Source organism: Carcharhinus amblyrhynchos, chromosome 14 (assembly GCF_965287045.1).
Source record: "Carcharhinus amblyrhynchos chromosome 14, sCarAmb.v2.hapA, whole genome shotgun sequence".
Taxonomy (NCBI): Eukaryota; Metazoa; Chordata; class Chondrichthyes; order Carcharhiniformes; family Carcharhinidae; genus Carcharhinus; species Carcharhinus amblyrhynchos.
In genome coordinates, this window is record NC_137337.1 from 59,574,763 (window position 1) to 59,592,792 (window position 18,030).

The 18,030-nt window shown below is 43.2% G+C and overlaps 1 protein-coding gene across 2 annotated transcripts in view; it reads right to left on the reverse strand.

The window, feature by feature from the left end:
• Positions 1-17,016, reverse strand: part of heatr4 (HEAT repeat containing 4) — a 70,804-nt gene extending 53,788 nt beyond the window's left edge. For both annotated transcript variants that reach the window (XR_013888526.1, XM_080202014.1), the window contains exons 1-4: positions 16,156-17,016; positions 14,795-14,976; positions 10,183-10,344; positions 7,504-7,698 (exon numbers count right to left, since the gene is read on the reverse strand). Coding sequence is in view for 1 of the 2 variants with exons in the window: in XM_080202014.1 (XP_080058140.1) it covers positions 7,504-7,698; positions 10,183-10,344; positions 14,795-14,976; positions 16,156-16,982 (1,366 nt within the window). In the remaining variant the exon portion in view is untranslated. The remainder of the gene's footprint in view (positions 1-7,503; positions 7,699-10,182; positions 10,345-14,794; positions 14,977-16,155) is intronic.
• Between the last annotated feature and the right edge of the window lie 1,014 nt (positions 17,017-18,030).

The window sequence follows — 18,030 nt, forward strand, 5'->3', positions numbered from 1 at the left end:
TATGCTTGTGAGGTTTAGATTTCTGATGGGTCAATTTTTGTTGACCTGAATCCTCTCCAAAAATGAGCTCAGGGACCAAATACATGGGACTTACCCTGATACAATCAGCCAATATGACGGAACCGAATACCACAACTGTGGTGCTCCCCACTCTGCGAAAATTGGTCACTCACTCTCTCTTTCCCATTACTACTTCCTCCAATTACCTCTCTGACCCAAATGCCCACCGGATCTTACATGCCTCCCAACCCAACTACCCACCTCCACTGAACTGATTTCACACCTGACCCATTTACCTCTTCGGTCACCCACTTACTCATCCATCGACCTACTCATTCATCCACACTCATTTAGTAAAAGACTTAAGACCTTTAAAAGATTATCTATATATGGCAACTAATGTCAAAAAGGTGTGGATGTCCTCTCTCTCCTTTGACTCTCCTGCACTCATTGAACTTACCCCGGAGAGATTGCCCTAGCCATTTTGCTTCAGGCAGAATCAGAAGTCCAAACTGAAAATGGGCAAACATAGGTCATTGAAAACCTTTTCATCATATAAGACTTTTAACTTTTCTGATTAGCCAATGTTGGAACACTTTTCCTATTGGGCTTTTGTTCTGTAAAGAACATAAGAATATAAGAACATAAGAACTAGGGGCAGGAGTAGACCATCTGACCCCTTGAGCCTCGAGTCTTATTGCCATTCAATAAGATCATAGCTGATCTTTTCATGAACTCAGCTCCATTTACCCACCCACTCACTTAACCCTTAATTTCTTTACTGTTCAAAAATTTATCTATCCTTGCCTTAAAAACATTCAATGAGGTAGCCACAACTGCTTCATTGAGCAGGGAATTCCACAGATTCACAACCCTTGTGTGAAGTTCTTCCTCAACTCGGTCCTAAATCTGCTCCCCCTTATTTTGAGGCTATGCCCCCTAGTTCTAGTTTCTCCTGCCAGTGGAAACAACTTCTCAGCTTTTATCTTATCTATTTCCTTCATAATCTTATATGTTTCTATAAGATCTCCCCTCATTCTTCCAAATTCCAATGAATATAGCCCCAGTCTATTTAGTCTCTCCTCATAAGCCAACTCTCTCAACTCCGGAATCAACCTAGTGAATCTCCTCTGCACCCCCTCCAGTGCCAGTATATCCCTGTACTGTACACAGTATTCCAGGTGTGGCCTCTCCAGCACCCTTAACAGCTGCAACATAACTTCACTGTCTTTAAACTCCATGCCTCTAACAATGAAGAACGAAATTCCATTTGCCTTCTTAATTATCTGCTGCACCTGCAAACCTATTCCTTGTGATTCTTGCACAAGATCCCTTTGCACAGCAGCATGCTGCAATTTTTTACCATCTAAGTAATAGTCCACTTGCTGTTATTCCGACCAAAATGGGTAACCTCACATTTACCAACATTGTACTCCATCTGCCAGGACCTAACCCACTCACTCAGACTATCTATATCCCTTTGCAGACTTCCAGCATCCTCTGCACACTTTGCTCTTCCACCCATTTTAGTGTCATTTGCGAATTTTGACACACTACGCTTGGTCCCCAACTCCAAATTATCGATGTAAATCGTAAACAATTGCGGTCCCAACACCGATCCCTGAGGCACACCACTAGTCACTGATGGCTAACCAGAAAAAAAGCCATTTAACCCCACTCTTTGCTTTCCGTTAGCTAACCAATCCTTTATCCATGTTAATACATTACCCATAACACCGTGCACCTTTATCTTATATAGCAGTCTTTGGTGCGGCAGCTTGTCAAATGCCTTCTGAAAATCCAGATACACCACATCCACAGGTTCCCCATTGTCCACTGCACATGTAATGTTCTCAAAGAATTCCATCAAATTATTCAAACATGACCTGCTCTTCATGAACCCACCATGCTGCATCTTACCAATGGGACAACTTATATCCAGATATCTCACTATTTCTTTCTTGACAATAGATTTAAACATTTTCCCTACTACAGAAGTTAAGTTAACCGGCCTATAGTTACCCACCTTTTGTCTACCTCCTTTTTCAAACAGTGGCGTCACATTTGCTGTTTTCCAATCTGCAGGAACCACCCCAGAGTCCAACGAATTTTGATAAGTTACCACTAGTGCATTTGCTATTTCCCCCGCCATTTCTTTTAGTATCCTGGGATGCATTCCATCAGGGCCAGGAGACTTGTTTACATTTAGTGCCATTAGCTTGCCCAATGCTACCTTTTTCATGATAATGTTAGTTTTTAGGTCATCACCTACCATAGCCTTCCTGTCATTAATTTTTGGCATGTTATTTGTATCTTCCACTGTGAAGACTGACACAAAATGCCTGTTCAATGCCTCAACCGTTTTCTCATTTCCAGTTATTACATCCCCCTTCTCATCCTGTAAAGGACCAATGTTTACTTTAGCCACTCTTTTTTTGTTTTATATATTTGTAGAAACTTTTGGCTATCTGTTTTTATATTCTGAGCTAGTTTACTCTCATAATCCAGTTTACTTATCTTTATAGCTTTTATCATGGCTTTCTGTTGGCCTTTAAAGATTTCTCAATCCTCTAGTTTCCCACTAATCTTGTATGCCTTTTCTTTCTATTTGATACCCTTCTTTATTTCCTTAAATATCCATGGCTGATTTCTGCTTTTTCTATAGTTCTTCCTGACCACTAGTATATACTTTCACTGAGTGGTGTGAAAGATCGCTTTGAAAGTCCTCCACTGTTCCTCAATTGTCCCATCATAAAGCTTTTACTCCCAGTCTACCTTAGCCAATGCCTCCCTCATCTCTTTGTACTCTCCTTTGTAAAAAGGAATGTATATTGGTTGCAAATTCTGAATTAATTCTTTGAATGAGGCAGCACTTCTGGAACCCGAACATTGAGAGACACAAATAATGAAATCTAACATAATAGGAATTAGTGTTTGTGAAACCCATAACCCAGCTAGTCAGCATCTGTGGGACCTGTGCCTCAGTCAGAGTCAACACCTGTAAAATGTGTAACTCCAGGAAGAGTCAACGCTAATGGAATGCATAAACCCAGCACGAGTCAGTGCCTATTTAACCACTAGGAGTTGCTGAAAGCAAGTCACACCATTTCACAAAATACCTTTTACAGATTATAGGTGAGGTACTCCTCTTTGGGTGTTTCGGTTAGTTCTCAAACGGGGGGGAATCAACTCTGCTTTATCATATCACACTTGAGATTGTCGAGACCCAGTTCAAGGCCCCCCAGTAGTCAGCGCATGTGGAACTTGTACCAGCAAGAGTCAGTACCAGTGAATGGCATATTCCAACAAGAGTCAGCACCTATAGAACCCATACCCCAGCAAGTGTCAGCACATGTAGAACTCATACCTGACATGTCAGCAAGACATGAAAGGAAGCATAAACTGTGTAAAAGAAATTTCTTATTTTTGCCTATTTAAAAATGGGCTTTGCTGATCCAAAAGCTGGTTGTTACAGGTCACATGATTCACATGATTGACTAATTTCTGGAAATTTCCAGAAGCAGCTGGAAGGACAAGAGTTCCATCCTCATCCTCATGGAATCTCATTGTAAGAAACCAGTGATTTTAACAGCCACCATCTCACTGTTGCGAAGTTGGATAGAGTAATTGTAAATTGGGAGCTAGGAAATTAGAATTTGGTGTTTGCAAAATTCTAAAATGTGAGGGAAGAAAGCATTGTACGGTCCCTTTAAAAGCTGGTGCTTTTTTCTGTGCTTGGAGATATAATATGAAAGTACACAGACAGCCCCAAACTGAAACATTTATATCAAAAGGCCCAGCAGCAGTTTTTGCCAAGACAACTGGTTTTTGAATTTAGCCAATCAATTTGAATCAGGCACTTAGATACCAAAAACCCATTAAATTTAAATCTGATGGTTTTGACAACCTAGGGCCAATCTTATTGTGGGAATTATTGATATGTCATGGGTATAAAAGAAGAGTGTAACGGAACAAAGGAGGAGAGCAACTGCCACCTGCCAGAGCCAACAGCTCTCAGCTTTCAACTCTCTCTCTCTCTCTCACCCTCAGGAGAGAGAGAATCGCTGGCTCTCTTAGCTTCATCTTAGGTAAAGCACCATTTGATAGTAAAGGTACCAAAGAAGAAATAAGTTCCAGACAGAAGAATCAACAGAGAAGGCCCAGAATATTCCTGAAGACTCAAAACCTGGTTGTAATTTGAAGAGAGACTAAATTCTACTTTGTTAATGAGTGGGAATTGTATTTATTTGAACAGCATTCCATTACAATCTTGTTTTATCCAGGAATAGTTACTAGTTAGAAGGGATTTATTTGGTTTGTTAATAGTTTAGGGGAACGGCAAATTGTGCGGAGGGTGTGGAGAGTCTGCAGAAGGATCTAGATAGGCTGGGCGAATGGGCCAGGAAATGGCAAATGGAATTTAATGTTGGCAAGTGTGAGGTGGTCCACTTTGGTAGGAAGAATGGTAGGAAGGACTATTACTTACGGGGCGAAAAACTGCAGCAGGCGACGGTGCAGAGGGACCTCGGGGTCCTTGTGCATGAGTCGCAAAAACCCAGCTTGCAGGTGCAGCAGGTGGTCAGGAAGGCGAATGGGATGCTGGCCTTCATAGCGAGGGGGATTGAATATAAAAGTAGGGAGGTCTTGCTGCGGCTGTATAGGGCACTGGTGAGGCCGCAGCTGGAGTACTGTGTGCAGTTTTGGGTGCCGCACTTACGCAAGGATATTTTGGCCTTGGAGGGAGTGCAGAGGAGGTTTACTAGGCTGATTCCAGAGTTGAGGGGGTTGAGCTATGAGGAGAGGCTGAATAGATTAGGCTTGTACTCGTTAGAGTTTAGAAGAATGAGGGGAGATCTCATTGAGACGTATAAGATGATGAATGGGATGGATAGGATAGAGGTGGAGAGACTCTTCCCGCTCAAAAAAGACAGTAGGACTAGGGGGCACAGCCTCAAGATAAAAGGGGGGCGGTTTAGAACGGAGTTGAGGAGGAACTTCTTCACTCAAAGGGTGGTGAATCTCTGGAATTCTCTGCCCGTTGAAGTGGTGGAGGCTGCCTCGCTAAATATTTTTAAGATGCGGGTTGATGGGTTTTTGATAAGAGAGGGGATTAAGGGTTATGGGGAGAGGGTGGGAAAGTGGAACTGAGCAGCGACAGATCAGCCATGATCTTATTGAATGGCGGGGCAGGCTCGAAGGGCTAGATGGCCTACTCCTGCTCCTATTTCTTATGTTCTTATGTTCTTATGTGTTGACCAGGTAAACATCCCTTTATGAAATCATAGTGGAAGAAGGAAGTCACATGACATGACCATTTTGAAATCTCTGCGTTATGTTCAGAGATCAGAAACAAGCAGTCTGCTGATCCACCTCCAGCCTGCAAGACAGTAGAACTTCAGAGTAACAAAATAATCTGCAACAAGTCTCAGCCCCTCAAAGCCAGTTTATCTGGAAGCTTCCAACTATTGCCTGCATATTGTGTGTGCAGCAATCTCATCTTGCCGCATTGCCTGCCACTTTAAAGGGATTCTAGGGCTCTTTGATGTCTTATGCAAGGAACCCACCAGAATTGCAACTTCACTTGCGTGATGCAATGTTACTGGCTACGAATCAGCCCAAGCCTGAATGTTGTCCACGTCTTGCTGCATAAGGGCACAGACTGCTTCAGTGTCATGGGGTGGCAAATGGTGCTGAAAAGTGGGCAATCACAAGTGAACATCTCCACATCTGATCTTATATTAGAAGAAAGGTCATTGATGAAGCAGCTGAAGATGTCTGGGCCTGAGACACTAGCGATGTCCTGATATTGAGACAACTGACCAACAAGCACAGCCATCTTCCTTTACATTATGTATGATTCCAACGAACAGAGAGTTCCCACCCTTGATTCTCCCTGATCTCAGTTTTGCTGGGGCTCCTTGATGCCACACTCAGTCAAACACTGCCTTCATATCAAGGCCAGTTACTGTGAATTCACTTCTGAAATTCATCTCCGTTGTCCATGTTTGAACCAAGGATCTGAAATGCAGTCAGGAGCTCAGTGGCCTTAACAGAACCCAAACTGAACATCAGTGAGTAGGTTGCTGCTGAGTAACCCTTGCTGGGTTATGGATTGCATGGGTGCTAACACTATTGGGGTACAGGTTCCAAAGGCACTGACTCTCACTGGGGTACAGATTTCACAGACACTGACTCTCACTGGGGTACAGATTTCACAGACACCGAGTCTCACTGGGGTACAGGTCTCACAGGCACTGACTCTCACTGGGGTTCAGGTTTCAGAAGCACTGACTCTCACTGGGGTACAGGTTTCACAGGCACTGACTCTCACTGGGGTGAAGGTTTCAGAAGCACTGACTCTCACTGGGGTACAGGTTTCACAGGCACTGACTCTCACTGGGGTGAAGGTTTCACAGGCACTTATTCTCATTGGGGTAAGGGTTCCACACACACGCTCAGTGGGAAATGGGTTCCACACACACTCAGCGGGAAATGGGTTCCACACACACTCAGTGGGAAATGTGTTCCACACACACTCACTCTCACTGGGATATGGGTTCCACACACACTCACTCTCACTGGGATATGGGTTCCGCACACACTCACTCTCACTGGGATATTGATTCCATGGTCACTGACTCTCACTGGGGCATGGGTTCCACAGATGCTGACTGTCACTGAAATATGGATTCCACACATACTGATTCTCACTGGCATACGGGTACCAGACACACTGACTTTCGCTGGGGTATGGGTTCTGCTGTATATTTGGACAATCGTTGTGTTGTTAGGCTGCCACTTTAAGAGTCTAGTCACGTGTTTAGGTTGTGGCACCATCGACTGCTTCACGGCATTTAGTCAATCGAGCCCTAGCCTTCACACAGTGAACAACTTCTCAATAAACCTACCTTGTTTAATGCAACCAACCAATGTGCTGTGACTCCACTTTCTTTTACCCTCATAGTGCAACGTATAAAACAGGTTCCATAGTCACTGACTCTCACTGGGGTAAGGGATCCATAGCGCTGATTCTGACTGTAGTAAGGATTCTATAAATGCTAATTCATTTAAAGAATTAATTCAGAATTTGCAACAAATGTCCATTCCCTTGAATAATAAAAACATCCTGGGGAAAGTATTTCAACTATGGTGAATGTGACCATGAAGCTTTTAGATTATCATAAAAACCCATATGATTCAATTCTTTTGGGGAAGGAACCCGCCATCCTTAACCATCTGCCATGAACTGAATTCCAACCCACATGTGGGCATTGGTTTAGATCAAGTCCTGCCTTGTATTGCATAATACCATCACCATGTTAAATGGGACAGGTTGAGAACAGATCTAGCAGTTCAAAACTGGGCAACATATATAAAAAAAAACTACCCCAAAATATAGTCAGTGCCTGCAGAACATTTGACACTCAGTGCTCTCAGCAGTTTAGAGGAAAAACATAGAAAATTGGGGGAAATCATTTTAAATTTTCTGTGAACAGAACTTACAGATGTGCCAAGCTTTGATCCATTCTGTGACCATGTTGCGAACCACTTGCAGGTCTTCTCGTGTTTTAAAAGATCTTTTCACTTTTTTTTTCACCGAGTTGTAGACTGGCAGTCTCAGTCCTTGCTCTGCAGTGTAATCAGCCAAGGTAGGCAGAGCTGTCCACTTCCTCAAGCCTTTTGTTATCCTCTTGGATACTGCATGAGTAAAGATGGAATCAGTTATTTCATTAGCTTTCTGGCAGAAACAAGTTGAGCATCAACAAAGCTGTTTTCCATTCTTGGAGGATGCACTACCTGAAAGCTGCAACACAACTGCCTTCTTCATTCTGCCACTCACACAGAGGACATCTATTGCTAAACCTTTATAAAACACCGGTTAGGCTCAGTTGGAGTACTGTGTCCAATTTTGGAACTTTATGAAGTATGTCAGGGTCTTGGAGAAGGTTAAAAGATTTGCTATAGTGGCACCAGGGATGAGGAATTTTAGTTACGTGGAGAGATTGAAAAGTTGGATTTATTCTCCTAAAAGTAGTGAAGATCAAGGAGGGGAGAACTTGCTAGTACTGTTTAAAATTAGGGTTTTCATCCAATGAATAAGGAGAAACTGATCCTTTTGGCATGAAAGTCAGTAACCAAAGGACACAGGTTTAAGGTAATTGTCAGAAAAACCAAAGGAGAGAAGTCTTTTTGTTGTTGTGTGTTTTGATGATCTAGAGCAGCGGTCCCCAAACTCTGATCCGGATGCAGCCTGCTGCCGGCCGGATGTGGCCCACGGGCCTTAGTTTGGACACTCCTGATCTAGAGTGTACTGCCTGAAGGGCTGCTAGAAGCTGATTCGCTACTAATTTCAAGAGAGAATTAAATATATAGTTAATGAGGAAGAAATTGCAGGGCTGTCAGGAAAGAGCAGGATAGTAGGACTATTGCACATCTTCTATGCTGTATAAAAGTTAGAGTTTATATATCTTTCACAATTAGGCTTACATTCACACTTCAAAGAAGTTTAGTGTGAAAATCCCCTAGCTGCCACACTCCCCAAGTACACTGAGGAGAATTTAGCATGGCCATTCCACCTAACCAGCATGTCTTTCAGACTGCGGGAGGAAACCACAGCACTGCAGGAAACCCACTCAGACACACGGAGAATGTGCAAACTTCACACAGACAGCGACCCAAGCTGGGAATCAACCTGGGTCCCTAGCGCTTGGAGGCAGCAATGCTAACCTCTGTGCCACCATGCCACCCCTGATTCTACCTCAGGAGAAACAATGATTGGGCAAAATAAAGTCTACAGTAAAGGGCAACATTTTTACTCACTCAAAACCCATTTGCTTACAATAAGTTAAAATCAAGCCCTATATGTGTCTTTATTTTGGAAGAATGGAGTGGGAGCAAAGTGGAGTTCTTTAGAGAAACTTTGTGAGAGCTAGGGAAGAGTGATTGCATAAGTCGATGGCTGGAATGAAGGGAGTTGGGAACAAGACGAGACGTGCAGTCACAGGGTAAGGACTCAGACACACAGCTCAAGATGCTAAATCAGCAAAAGGATCGAGGGCGCAGAAATTCAACTTACAATTCACCTATAAAATGAGCACTAAACTTTCAAATTCAATGTCGCAACCCCTCATGCTCAAACTAAACCAAAACTGCTCTTTTGCCACTTCGACTTTGCAACTTTTTGATGCCCAGGGATCCCACCTGAAACAGGCATTATAATAACCACATGCTGACAAGACGACAATATCAAAATGTAAACTTTACATAAAATTGAGGGTGTGACATACTGTGAAATAATCAGCCCTACTGACCTCTCCATTGCTTCATTTTTGTCTTGGCTAAGACACAATTTCCTTGTTAAAAATGGGGAGAGGAAAGCTATCATCTTCTGCTTCCCCCCCCAAATCAAATCCTACACCCTCAACATCAATTCCATTTCCCTCCTAGGCCATTCCCGGGCTGAATCAGACTGTTCATTATTTCAGCTGAGCTTCTGACCATCACATCTGTAACTTTCTCCATTCTACAAAGTCCTCAGTGTGCTGGCCTCTTGTGCATCCTTCACTCCTTTCACTATTAGAAGCCGTCAATAGCCTGGACCCCATGTCCTGGAATTCCTTCCCTATGTCCCTCTATTTCTCCACTTATATCTCCTTCTTTAAGGCCTTCCTTTAAATCTACCTCTTGGTCATATCAACTAATATCCTGTTCTTTACTTCAGTGTCCATTTTTTGATTATGACTCTGTGAAGTGCCTTGGGATTTTTTTACATTAAACACTGCAAATAGCTTCAAGGTGTTATTTGTTGATGATGTTGCAGTACCTGGAAAAGCCAAGATATTTAGCAGTAAGAAGAAAAAAAATCAGCAGAAACAGCTGCTTGTACTCCCACAAATTTGGAGTACTTATACACTTTCATTCTATCCATTTGAAGGACTTTGGGGCTCTAGAGAAGGGATTAAAAAAAAGGCCTTGCCTAAAAGTGGAGTCGGTCTAATGAAAACACAAGGAAGCAAACCCAGAAAAGGTGTGTACGAGACTATACTTTTCATCTTGCCATAAACAGGCCACCAAGATTACAGACTAGAGCTTATAGCAGAGTCAAAGATAATGTCCGAAGTCAGCATTCTGCCATTCAATGAGACATGTGGATTACCAACCCAACTTTACTGGAGCTCAGACCTGGAGGTGTCTGCCGTTTGTCCTGGTTCCCTTTGTCCTCTGTCCACTCCTCTGGCAACTGAGGAAAGCGCTCCTGGAGGTGTTTTTGATACTCAGAGAGGTTGTCCATGATAATTCTCTCCTTGTATTTCTCACCATGGTGATGAACGATGTTGGATGCTCCTGAAATTTAAAACATGTCACTAATATACAGCGATGAAAGGTAACATTTAGATCCCAAACATCCCTAACCCATCTTCATTCCATCCCTGACACAAACAGGATCTGAACGAAGCCATGAAATACCAGTTAACCCCTTTCTAATAGATCAAATCTACATATTCACCACACCTCCAAAGCAGATTGAGTTATCTTCCGTCCCCATTTATACTGCCCACTTCACTGTCCTTCCCCCTGAACATTAACTTATTTCACAGCCTCATCACTATTCTGATTGGCGGTTGGTAACTAGTGGAGTGCCGCAGGGATCAGTGCTGGGGCCTCAGCTATTTACCATTTATTTAGATAATCTGGAGGAGGGGGCTGAGTGTAGGGTGATGAAATTTGCTGATGACACAAAGATAAGTGGAAAAGCAAATTGTGCGGAGGGTGTGGAAAGTCTGCAGAGAGATCTAGATAGGCTGAGCAAGTGGGCGAGGACCTGGCAGATGGAGTACAATGTTAGCAAGTGTGAGGTTATCCACTTTGGCAGGAATAATAGTAGGAGGGATTACTATTTAAAGGGCGAAAAGCTGCAGCATGCTACGGTGCAGAGGGACCTGGGGGTCCTTGTGCATGAGTCGCAAAAACCCAGCTTGCAGGTGCAGCAGGTGATCAAGAAGGTGAATGGGATGCTGGCCTTTATAGTGAGGGGGATAGAATATAAAAGCAGGGAGGTCTTGCTGCAACTGTACAGGGCATTGGTGAGGCCGCAGCTGGAGTACTGTGTGCAGTTTTGGTCGCCGCACTTGCGCAAGGATATTTTGGCCTTGGAGGGAGTGCAGAGGAGGTTCACTAGGCTGATACCGGAGATGAGGGGGTTGGACTATGAAGAGATACTAAATAGACTGGGTCTGTACTCGTTGGAGTTTAGAAGGACGAGGGGCGGATCTTATAGAGACGTATAAGATAATGAAAGGGATGGATAGGGTAAAGGTAGAGAGATTGTTCCCGCTCAGAAAGGACAACAGGACGAGAGGGCACAGCCTCAAGATAAGGAGGGGGCAGTTTAGAACAGAGTTGAGGAGGAACTTCTTCACTCAAAGGGTGGTGAATCTCTGGAATTCTCTGCCTGTTGAAGTGGTTGAGGCTACCTCGCTAAATATATTTAAGACACGGGTAGATAGGTTTTTGGTAGGCAAGGGAATTAAGGGTTATGGGGAGAAAGCAGGAAAGTGGAACTGAGCCACTTCAGATCAGCCATGATCTTATTGAATGGCGGGGCAGGCTCGAAGGGCTAGATGGCCTACTCCTGCTCCTACTTCTTATGTTCTTATGTTCTTATCACATTTTGGGTGACTTACAGTTTTTAAACTAATTCCACTCAGTATGTGAACGCCTCTCCATCTCAATGATTTACACACAGAATGGGAGAGGGGCTTCCTGTTTATTGATGTACTTACAGAATGAGTTAGGGTTCATTCCATTGTAACTTAGCTCCATTCCACTGGTGTCCCACATTCCCCATTTAAAAATCTCCCTCAAATGAACTGAGGAAATCAGGCGATTGACTCCAAGATCCCAGCTCATTTACTGCTTGCACAGAATACACAAGTGGAAAGCCCAGAATATTATAATAAAAGCAGACTCTGATTTGTTCAGTACCTTAATTCAGTAGTCTTCTATATTTTGTACTACATAGCAAAATATCCATCGCATAGCGTTGGAAAACACCATAGCCCTCAACACAAGAAAATCCATCAGAATAAACGAGCTGAATCACAAAGAAGATCCAATGTCTGCGCCTGATTACTAATGTTCTTATGTTCTGATACAAAATACAGAATGCTTGAAAATACACCAATTAAGATGTTAATTCTTGGTTAGTTTTTGGCAAAGATGTGAATTTGAATCTAGGAAGTTAACATTGGGAGATGGGGTTTTGTTTTCAAAACATTAATTATCTCAGCTGGTGTGGCAGAATTTGTCACAGCTGTCAAAATGTGAGCAGCGTTTACAGAGTAGGTTGTTGGATACTGATTGACTTGATGCTTCCTCAGTGAGAAGGACATTCTTAATAAAAACAATCTATTTTTCTTAGCTTTGTCATTATCGAGCAGGTTCATCCAAGGTAGGCTTATGAACCAATGCTCATCTACAAGGCTTCTGAGCCAGCTTTCAAAATCCTGTCAAAGAGGTGAGTTTCAATGGAAGAATCTGCATGGGGCTGCTCCTGCAATCACAGGCCATTTCTCTCCAACGTTTGTTGTTGATATCAGGCGCAATTGAGGGAGAGAAGCAGTGTCTGGTTGGAGGAGCAGTGAACATTAGCTATAAGTGAAGATATGGCACGGCTGGAGCCCGAGGAGCCAAACAATGGAGGGGCTGGAGCCTGGGGAACTGGGCAAAGGTGGTGTACGGTTTTGGTGGCCTGAGGAGGACAAGTTTGCATCTGACCTGGGAAAGGCAAAGTCACATAAGGCTTGAGGAGGATACAGTTCCACCTGCCAGGGGAGCATAAAGTTGTGTTGGATTTGAGGGGGGGGGCAAGATTGCATCGTACCCAAGGAGGACAGGTCACGATGGGGCCAGGGAAGGTGAGGTTACATCAGGCCCAAAGCAAGTGAGATCTTGGCAGGCCCAAGAATGGCCAAGTCTTGACAGGCCCATGAATAGCAAAAGACCAAGTCTTGGCAGAACCAGGGAGGGTCAAGTTTTGGCAGGCCTGAGGAGGGCTAAGTCTTTCCTGTTCACAGGCCTGCCAAGAGCCAAGCCTTGGAGGGGCTGGAGAAGGACAAATCCTGGCAACTCGAGGTGGAGATGGTGCCAGGGTGAGTAAATGGGTGCGAGGGACTGTGGGAGTGTGAGTGCGCGCAAGTTGATAACAATGTTGACATTGGGGGAATCGGAGTTGGCACCCAGGTTTCCAGAGAATTATCCTGGGTCTTTGTACTAGTCTAGTGACAATACCGTTGCGCCACCACAGTGCTAGAATGGCTTTAATTGGCTTCCAACTGCTGGTAAGCGGGTTGCCATCTCGACACATAGCCTGCCCTTGGGAAAAGTGGTCAGAGCGGGAAGACGGCCAATGTGTTCAATATTTTTCTGCTTCCCTCAATTCCAAAAGGTTGGGAAAATTTCTCCCATTATTATTGAAATAAGCAGAAAACAATATGGCCTCAATAAAAAAACTTTGTTTGATCTCAAGTGATTGGTGACAATTGCGTCAAATATCTGTGAAGAGTATACAGTAATGAACCTGGGCAAACATTGAGACATCCCTGAGTGATAACAGGAATACATAACATTGATGATACCTCAACTGCATTCTGAGGTTATCCACTAATATTCACAGGTTCTGAACTTCAAAGATCATAGAATCCTCCAGTGCAGAAAGAGGCCCTTCAGCCCATCGAGTCTGCACCGACCACAATCTTACCCAGGCCCTATCCCCATATCCCTACATATTATTACCCACTAATCTCTCTAATCTAAGCATCTTAGGACACTAAGGGGCAATTTTAGCATGGTCAATCAACCTATCCTGCACATCTTTGGACTGTGGGAGGAAACTGGAGCACCCGGAAGAAATCCACACAGACACAAGGAGAATGTGCAAACTCCACACAGACAGTGACCCGAGCTGGGAATCGAACCCAGGTCCCTGGAGCTGTGAAGCAGCACTGCTAACCACTGTGCTACCGTGCCGCCCATAAACTTAATACTCAGGTTCTGCGCTTTCCAGATATCAAACTACTTACTTTCATCCTTCATCTGGATAAGCTTGCTTCACAATTCTGACTTCAAACAAAGGGCCTATCAATTGGTTGGTGATTAGATGTCTGCAGTTCCTCCCTTAGTCTGTTCAGGTGATGATCTTCACTGATGCATGAGAGAAAGACTTCAAGGAACCCAAAACTACAGCTACAGTAGCACATCTGGGCCATTAACTTAGGAACAATCTTTCTCAAAAGAGGAGTTGAGACTTTTGAATAAGCCTACATGCAGGAATAATGTTTTGAGTTTATGGTACTACCTTGCTGCTAAACCCCTGTACCTTGGATTTAAGTGCAAGTGCATGAGAGGTTTTAGCCTGTGGCATGTCTGAGTGTGACATTTTCATTTTTAAATCAATTGAAGTTCCAATACACACTGTATTGGACAGAGGAGGAATTGTTGACCCCAGGTTACATAACCAAACATATGTTCACATCAACACAAGTGGCACAGGTCATGCCACATTCATTGAATGCCTGAATCACAACATGGAATGAAGAGCTTGTCCATCGGAATCCCAAGTCAATGTGGGGAAATGGGAATGGGTTAGAAACATTAGAATTCAATATTGGATTGTTTCATGTGGTGTTGAATGTGAATAAAAGTTATATTATTTAGCAGTACTTCTAGGTGTGTAACTCTCTATCTCTTTGCACATCCTGTAAATAGTTATGCAGTTCCTGCTGCCTCTAATTACCAGTGTACAGTTCTTGCTCAAACACATTCTCTGTGTAATAGACATGCTTCCCAAGCTTTGTGTTCAGGACAGTCTTGGGCTTTGGAGGGAGTTCAAAGTGCTTCACTATCAGGTTGGCAGCAGTCTGATTTATAGCTCCAGGTTCCTCCAGGATGTCCTCATTCAGCTGAAACCCAGGAACCCTGTGGAAAGCCAATCACAGTCACCACTTTGCCATCCATAAATGATGTTCTTATCAATATCTCATCCTATTGCTGAAAAATATCTCCCCTCTCCAACACAAAAAAGCATGGAGCACAATCTTCAAAACAACTGCTAATACTTTCCAATCAAGGTAGCATTGAAACCTCCTCACCCAAAAAATAAAATCTTCTTGAAACATAGCGGCTCAAAAGGTCGACAGCCAGCAAGTGATAAGTGTTTAAACCTTTTTTTCTCACATTTATTTGCTGTTCCTGTAAGTTTACAGATTTATTCTCGCCCTTTTAGGAAATGAGGAAGGGCAGAGAAATGAAATTAGATACTCAATTTGAAGAATTGCATAGACAAGCTACACTGGGTTTGATGGCCTCCTCCAGTGCTGGAATTTCTATGATTCTCCTTTTTGATGTCAGTCACTGCTCAGTTGATAGCACTCGCATCTGAGTCAGGGATTCTGAGTTCGAGTTAAACTCCAGGACTTCAGTACAAAAATCAATGCTCACTGCTTGCACTGTCAGAGGTGCCATCTTTCAGGTGAGACATTAAACCAAAGCCCCATCTGTCTGCACAGATATAATGTGGAGATGCTGGCGTTGGACTGGGGTAGGCACAGTAAGAATTCTCACAACACCAGGTTAAAGTCCAACAGGTTCATTTGGTAGCATAAGCCACAAGCTTATATTATATTAAGCTTGTGGCTTGTGCTACCAAATAAACCTGTTGGACTTTAACCTGGTGTTGTGAGAATTCTTACTGTGCTCAGGTGTAAACAGAGCTTTACATTACAGGAAGCTTTATAGAAGATGGGATTGATCTCCTTTGAATAGAGAAAGCTAAATGGAATATTCAAAAGTGGTGTTTAATGAGGGATAGTGGTGGAGTAAATAGAGATAAACTGTTTCTAGTGGCAAGGAGATCAGTAATCAGAGAACAAAGATTTAAGGTAATTGGTAAAATAACAAGAGTTTTTTTTAAAATGCAGTCGCTCACAATAATCTGGAATGCATTATTGAAAGAGTTGGCAAAGACACAATGGACCAAATAACCACCTCTGTTTTATAATCGCAACAAAGTTAACACACAATCTGTGGGTGCCTGTATCCACTAACTAGGGACATTTTACGAAAAGACACTGGGAATTTGTTGTTCAGTGTTAATACCTGTAGTAGGCAGCCAGTGGAGTCTTGGTCATTTTCGTCATCACAGCCACACTGGGCTCCTGGGCTTTGATTTGGTCATAAAGGCAGAAGTCGCTGGCAGTCATGGTCTCTTCCTGTACCAGGGCATGAGCATGTGCAGAGCCATAATGGTCCTGCAGAAGTTTGTTCAGCCTGACCCGAGATGGGCCCCGAGGCATCCGCTTGGTCACCAGCCATTGTGCTGACCTCTTGCTTAGCTTTTTTACCAGGTATTCATCCCATTGCTCATGCATTGGGCTAGTGGAAGCCTCTGCCAATTTCTTGGGTGGGCCTTCCCACTGTTCTGACCCCTGGTCTGTTACTTGCAGCTGCATTGTCTGTGTTGTGAGACTGCTTCTTTCAGACGAGGAGTCTGCCACAGTTACGGTGTTGACCTTGTGAAGATCCTCTAGGTGTAGTCTCCAATCAGAACGGTCTGCAGACAGCATTTCCTCCTGACCCTCTGCCCCCAGCTTAGATTTTTGGCACGAAGATTTGCAGTGATGTGGTATTCGTTTCAAATGGCGGGGCCTGGGCTTGCTTGGGGGTTTATGTCTTACCTCTCGGGGCTCAACAACCTGAAAGAGATCAAACATGTTGCTGCCATCCCTCTCTCTGAATGGGACTCGGTAGAACAGCATGCTGTTGACAACATCCTGGGAGAATTTCATATTCAGAGATGCATTTTTAATGTACTGTCTGTGCAGCTGTTGCCTATACTTGCGGTGGGTTAGGGCATCCTCCTTTAGAGGGAAGATGGCCTTCCAATTCTGGTTGATGGGAGCAGGTCTCACTGTTGGGAAATCCATGGGATAGATCAATCTTTGCTTCCATAGACAACGAGAATTCTTCAGAGAATCCAAATTTCAATCTATTTGTCTCTGTAAATAGGGATTTAATAACAGTCATTAAATTACTGCAGAAAAAATGAATTGTGACCTCAGATCACAGCAAGTGAATTCTGACATGAGTTCAGTGAGTGAACTCTGACCTCAGTCCACAGTGATTCGTCTCTCTCCAAAAAACATTAATTCTTTGATTCTCTCTGCCCCTTTTTTCACTTTCCTCCTTCCTAAGCTCTCTGTCTCTATATTTCTCTATCAGACTCCAGCTCTCCCTACTTCAATATCATGGTTTCTCTCTCTCTCACCGGCTCTCTTTTTCACTCTATTCTTCATCAGGATTGTTACTTTAATGGGATTGTACAAACCAATTCTCCAACTGTGGAAGAGAAATAGATGGTGAAATCTGCAGACAGCTCAGTAAGAAGAACAAAATTGTTGTTGTGGGTGATTTTAATTACCAACTAGTTGCTTGAATCAAGGTGGGTGACCCTGGGGTTATGTGTAAGAGTATTTGGTTTTGTGTTTATTTTAAGGGATCAAGCATTGTAAGAATTTAAACTTTTCTCTAAAAGCTTTTGGCTGAAGAACTGCTTTAGACTTTCTGTTCATTGCTGTGTGGGATTGTATCCCAACAAAACAAATTATTATTGTCTGAACAGATAGTCAGGACTTCTGAAAATTTATCTTCTATTTCTTTGGAATGAGTAAACATTTGCAAATTGTTGAAAAGTAACCAAAGACGAATTCCCTTACTATTTTTCAGTATTAATCTTTGCTAGAATGTGAATTAATATTAAGATTGTCAGTTTATAATTTTTATTAAGTCGATATAACTTTAGTTTGGTCTTATTTCTATTAGAATCACATTAAGAACCAAACTCTATTCAGGTGTCAAAGTCATAGATGACATCAAGAAGTCTCACAACACCAGGTTAAAGTCCAACAGGTTTATTTGGTATCATGAGCTTTCGGAGCGCTACTCCTTCATAAGGTGAGTGGAAGAGAGCTGGAG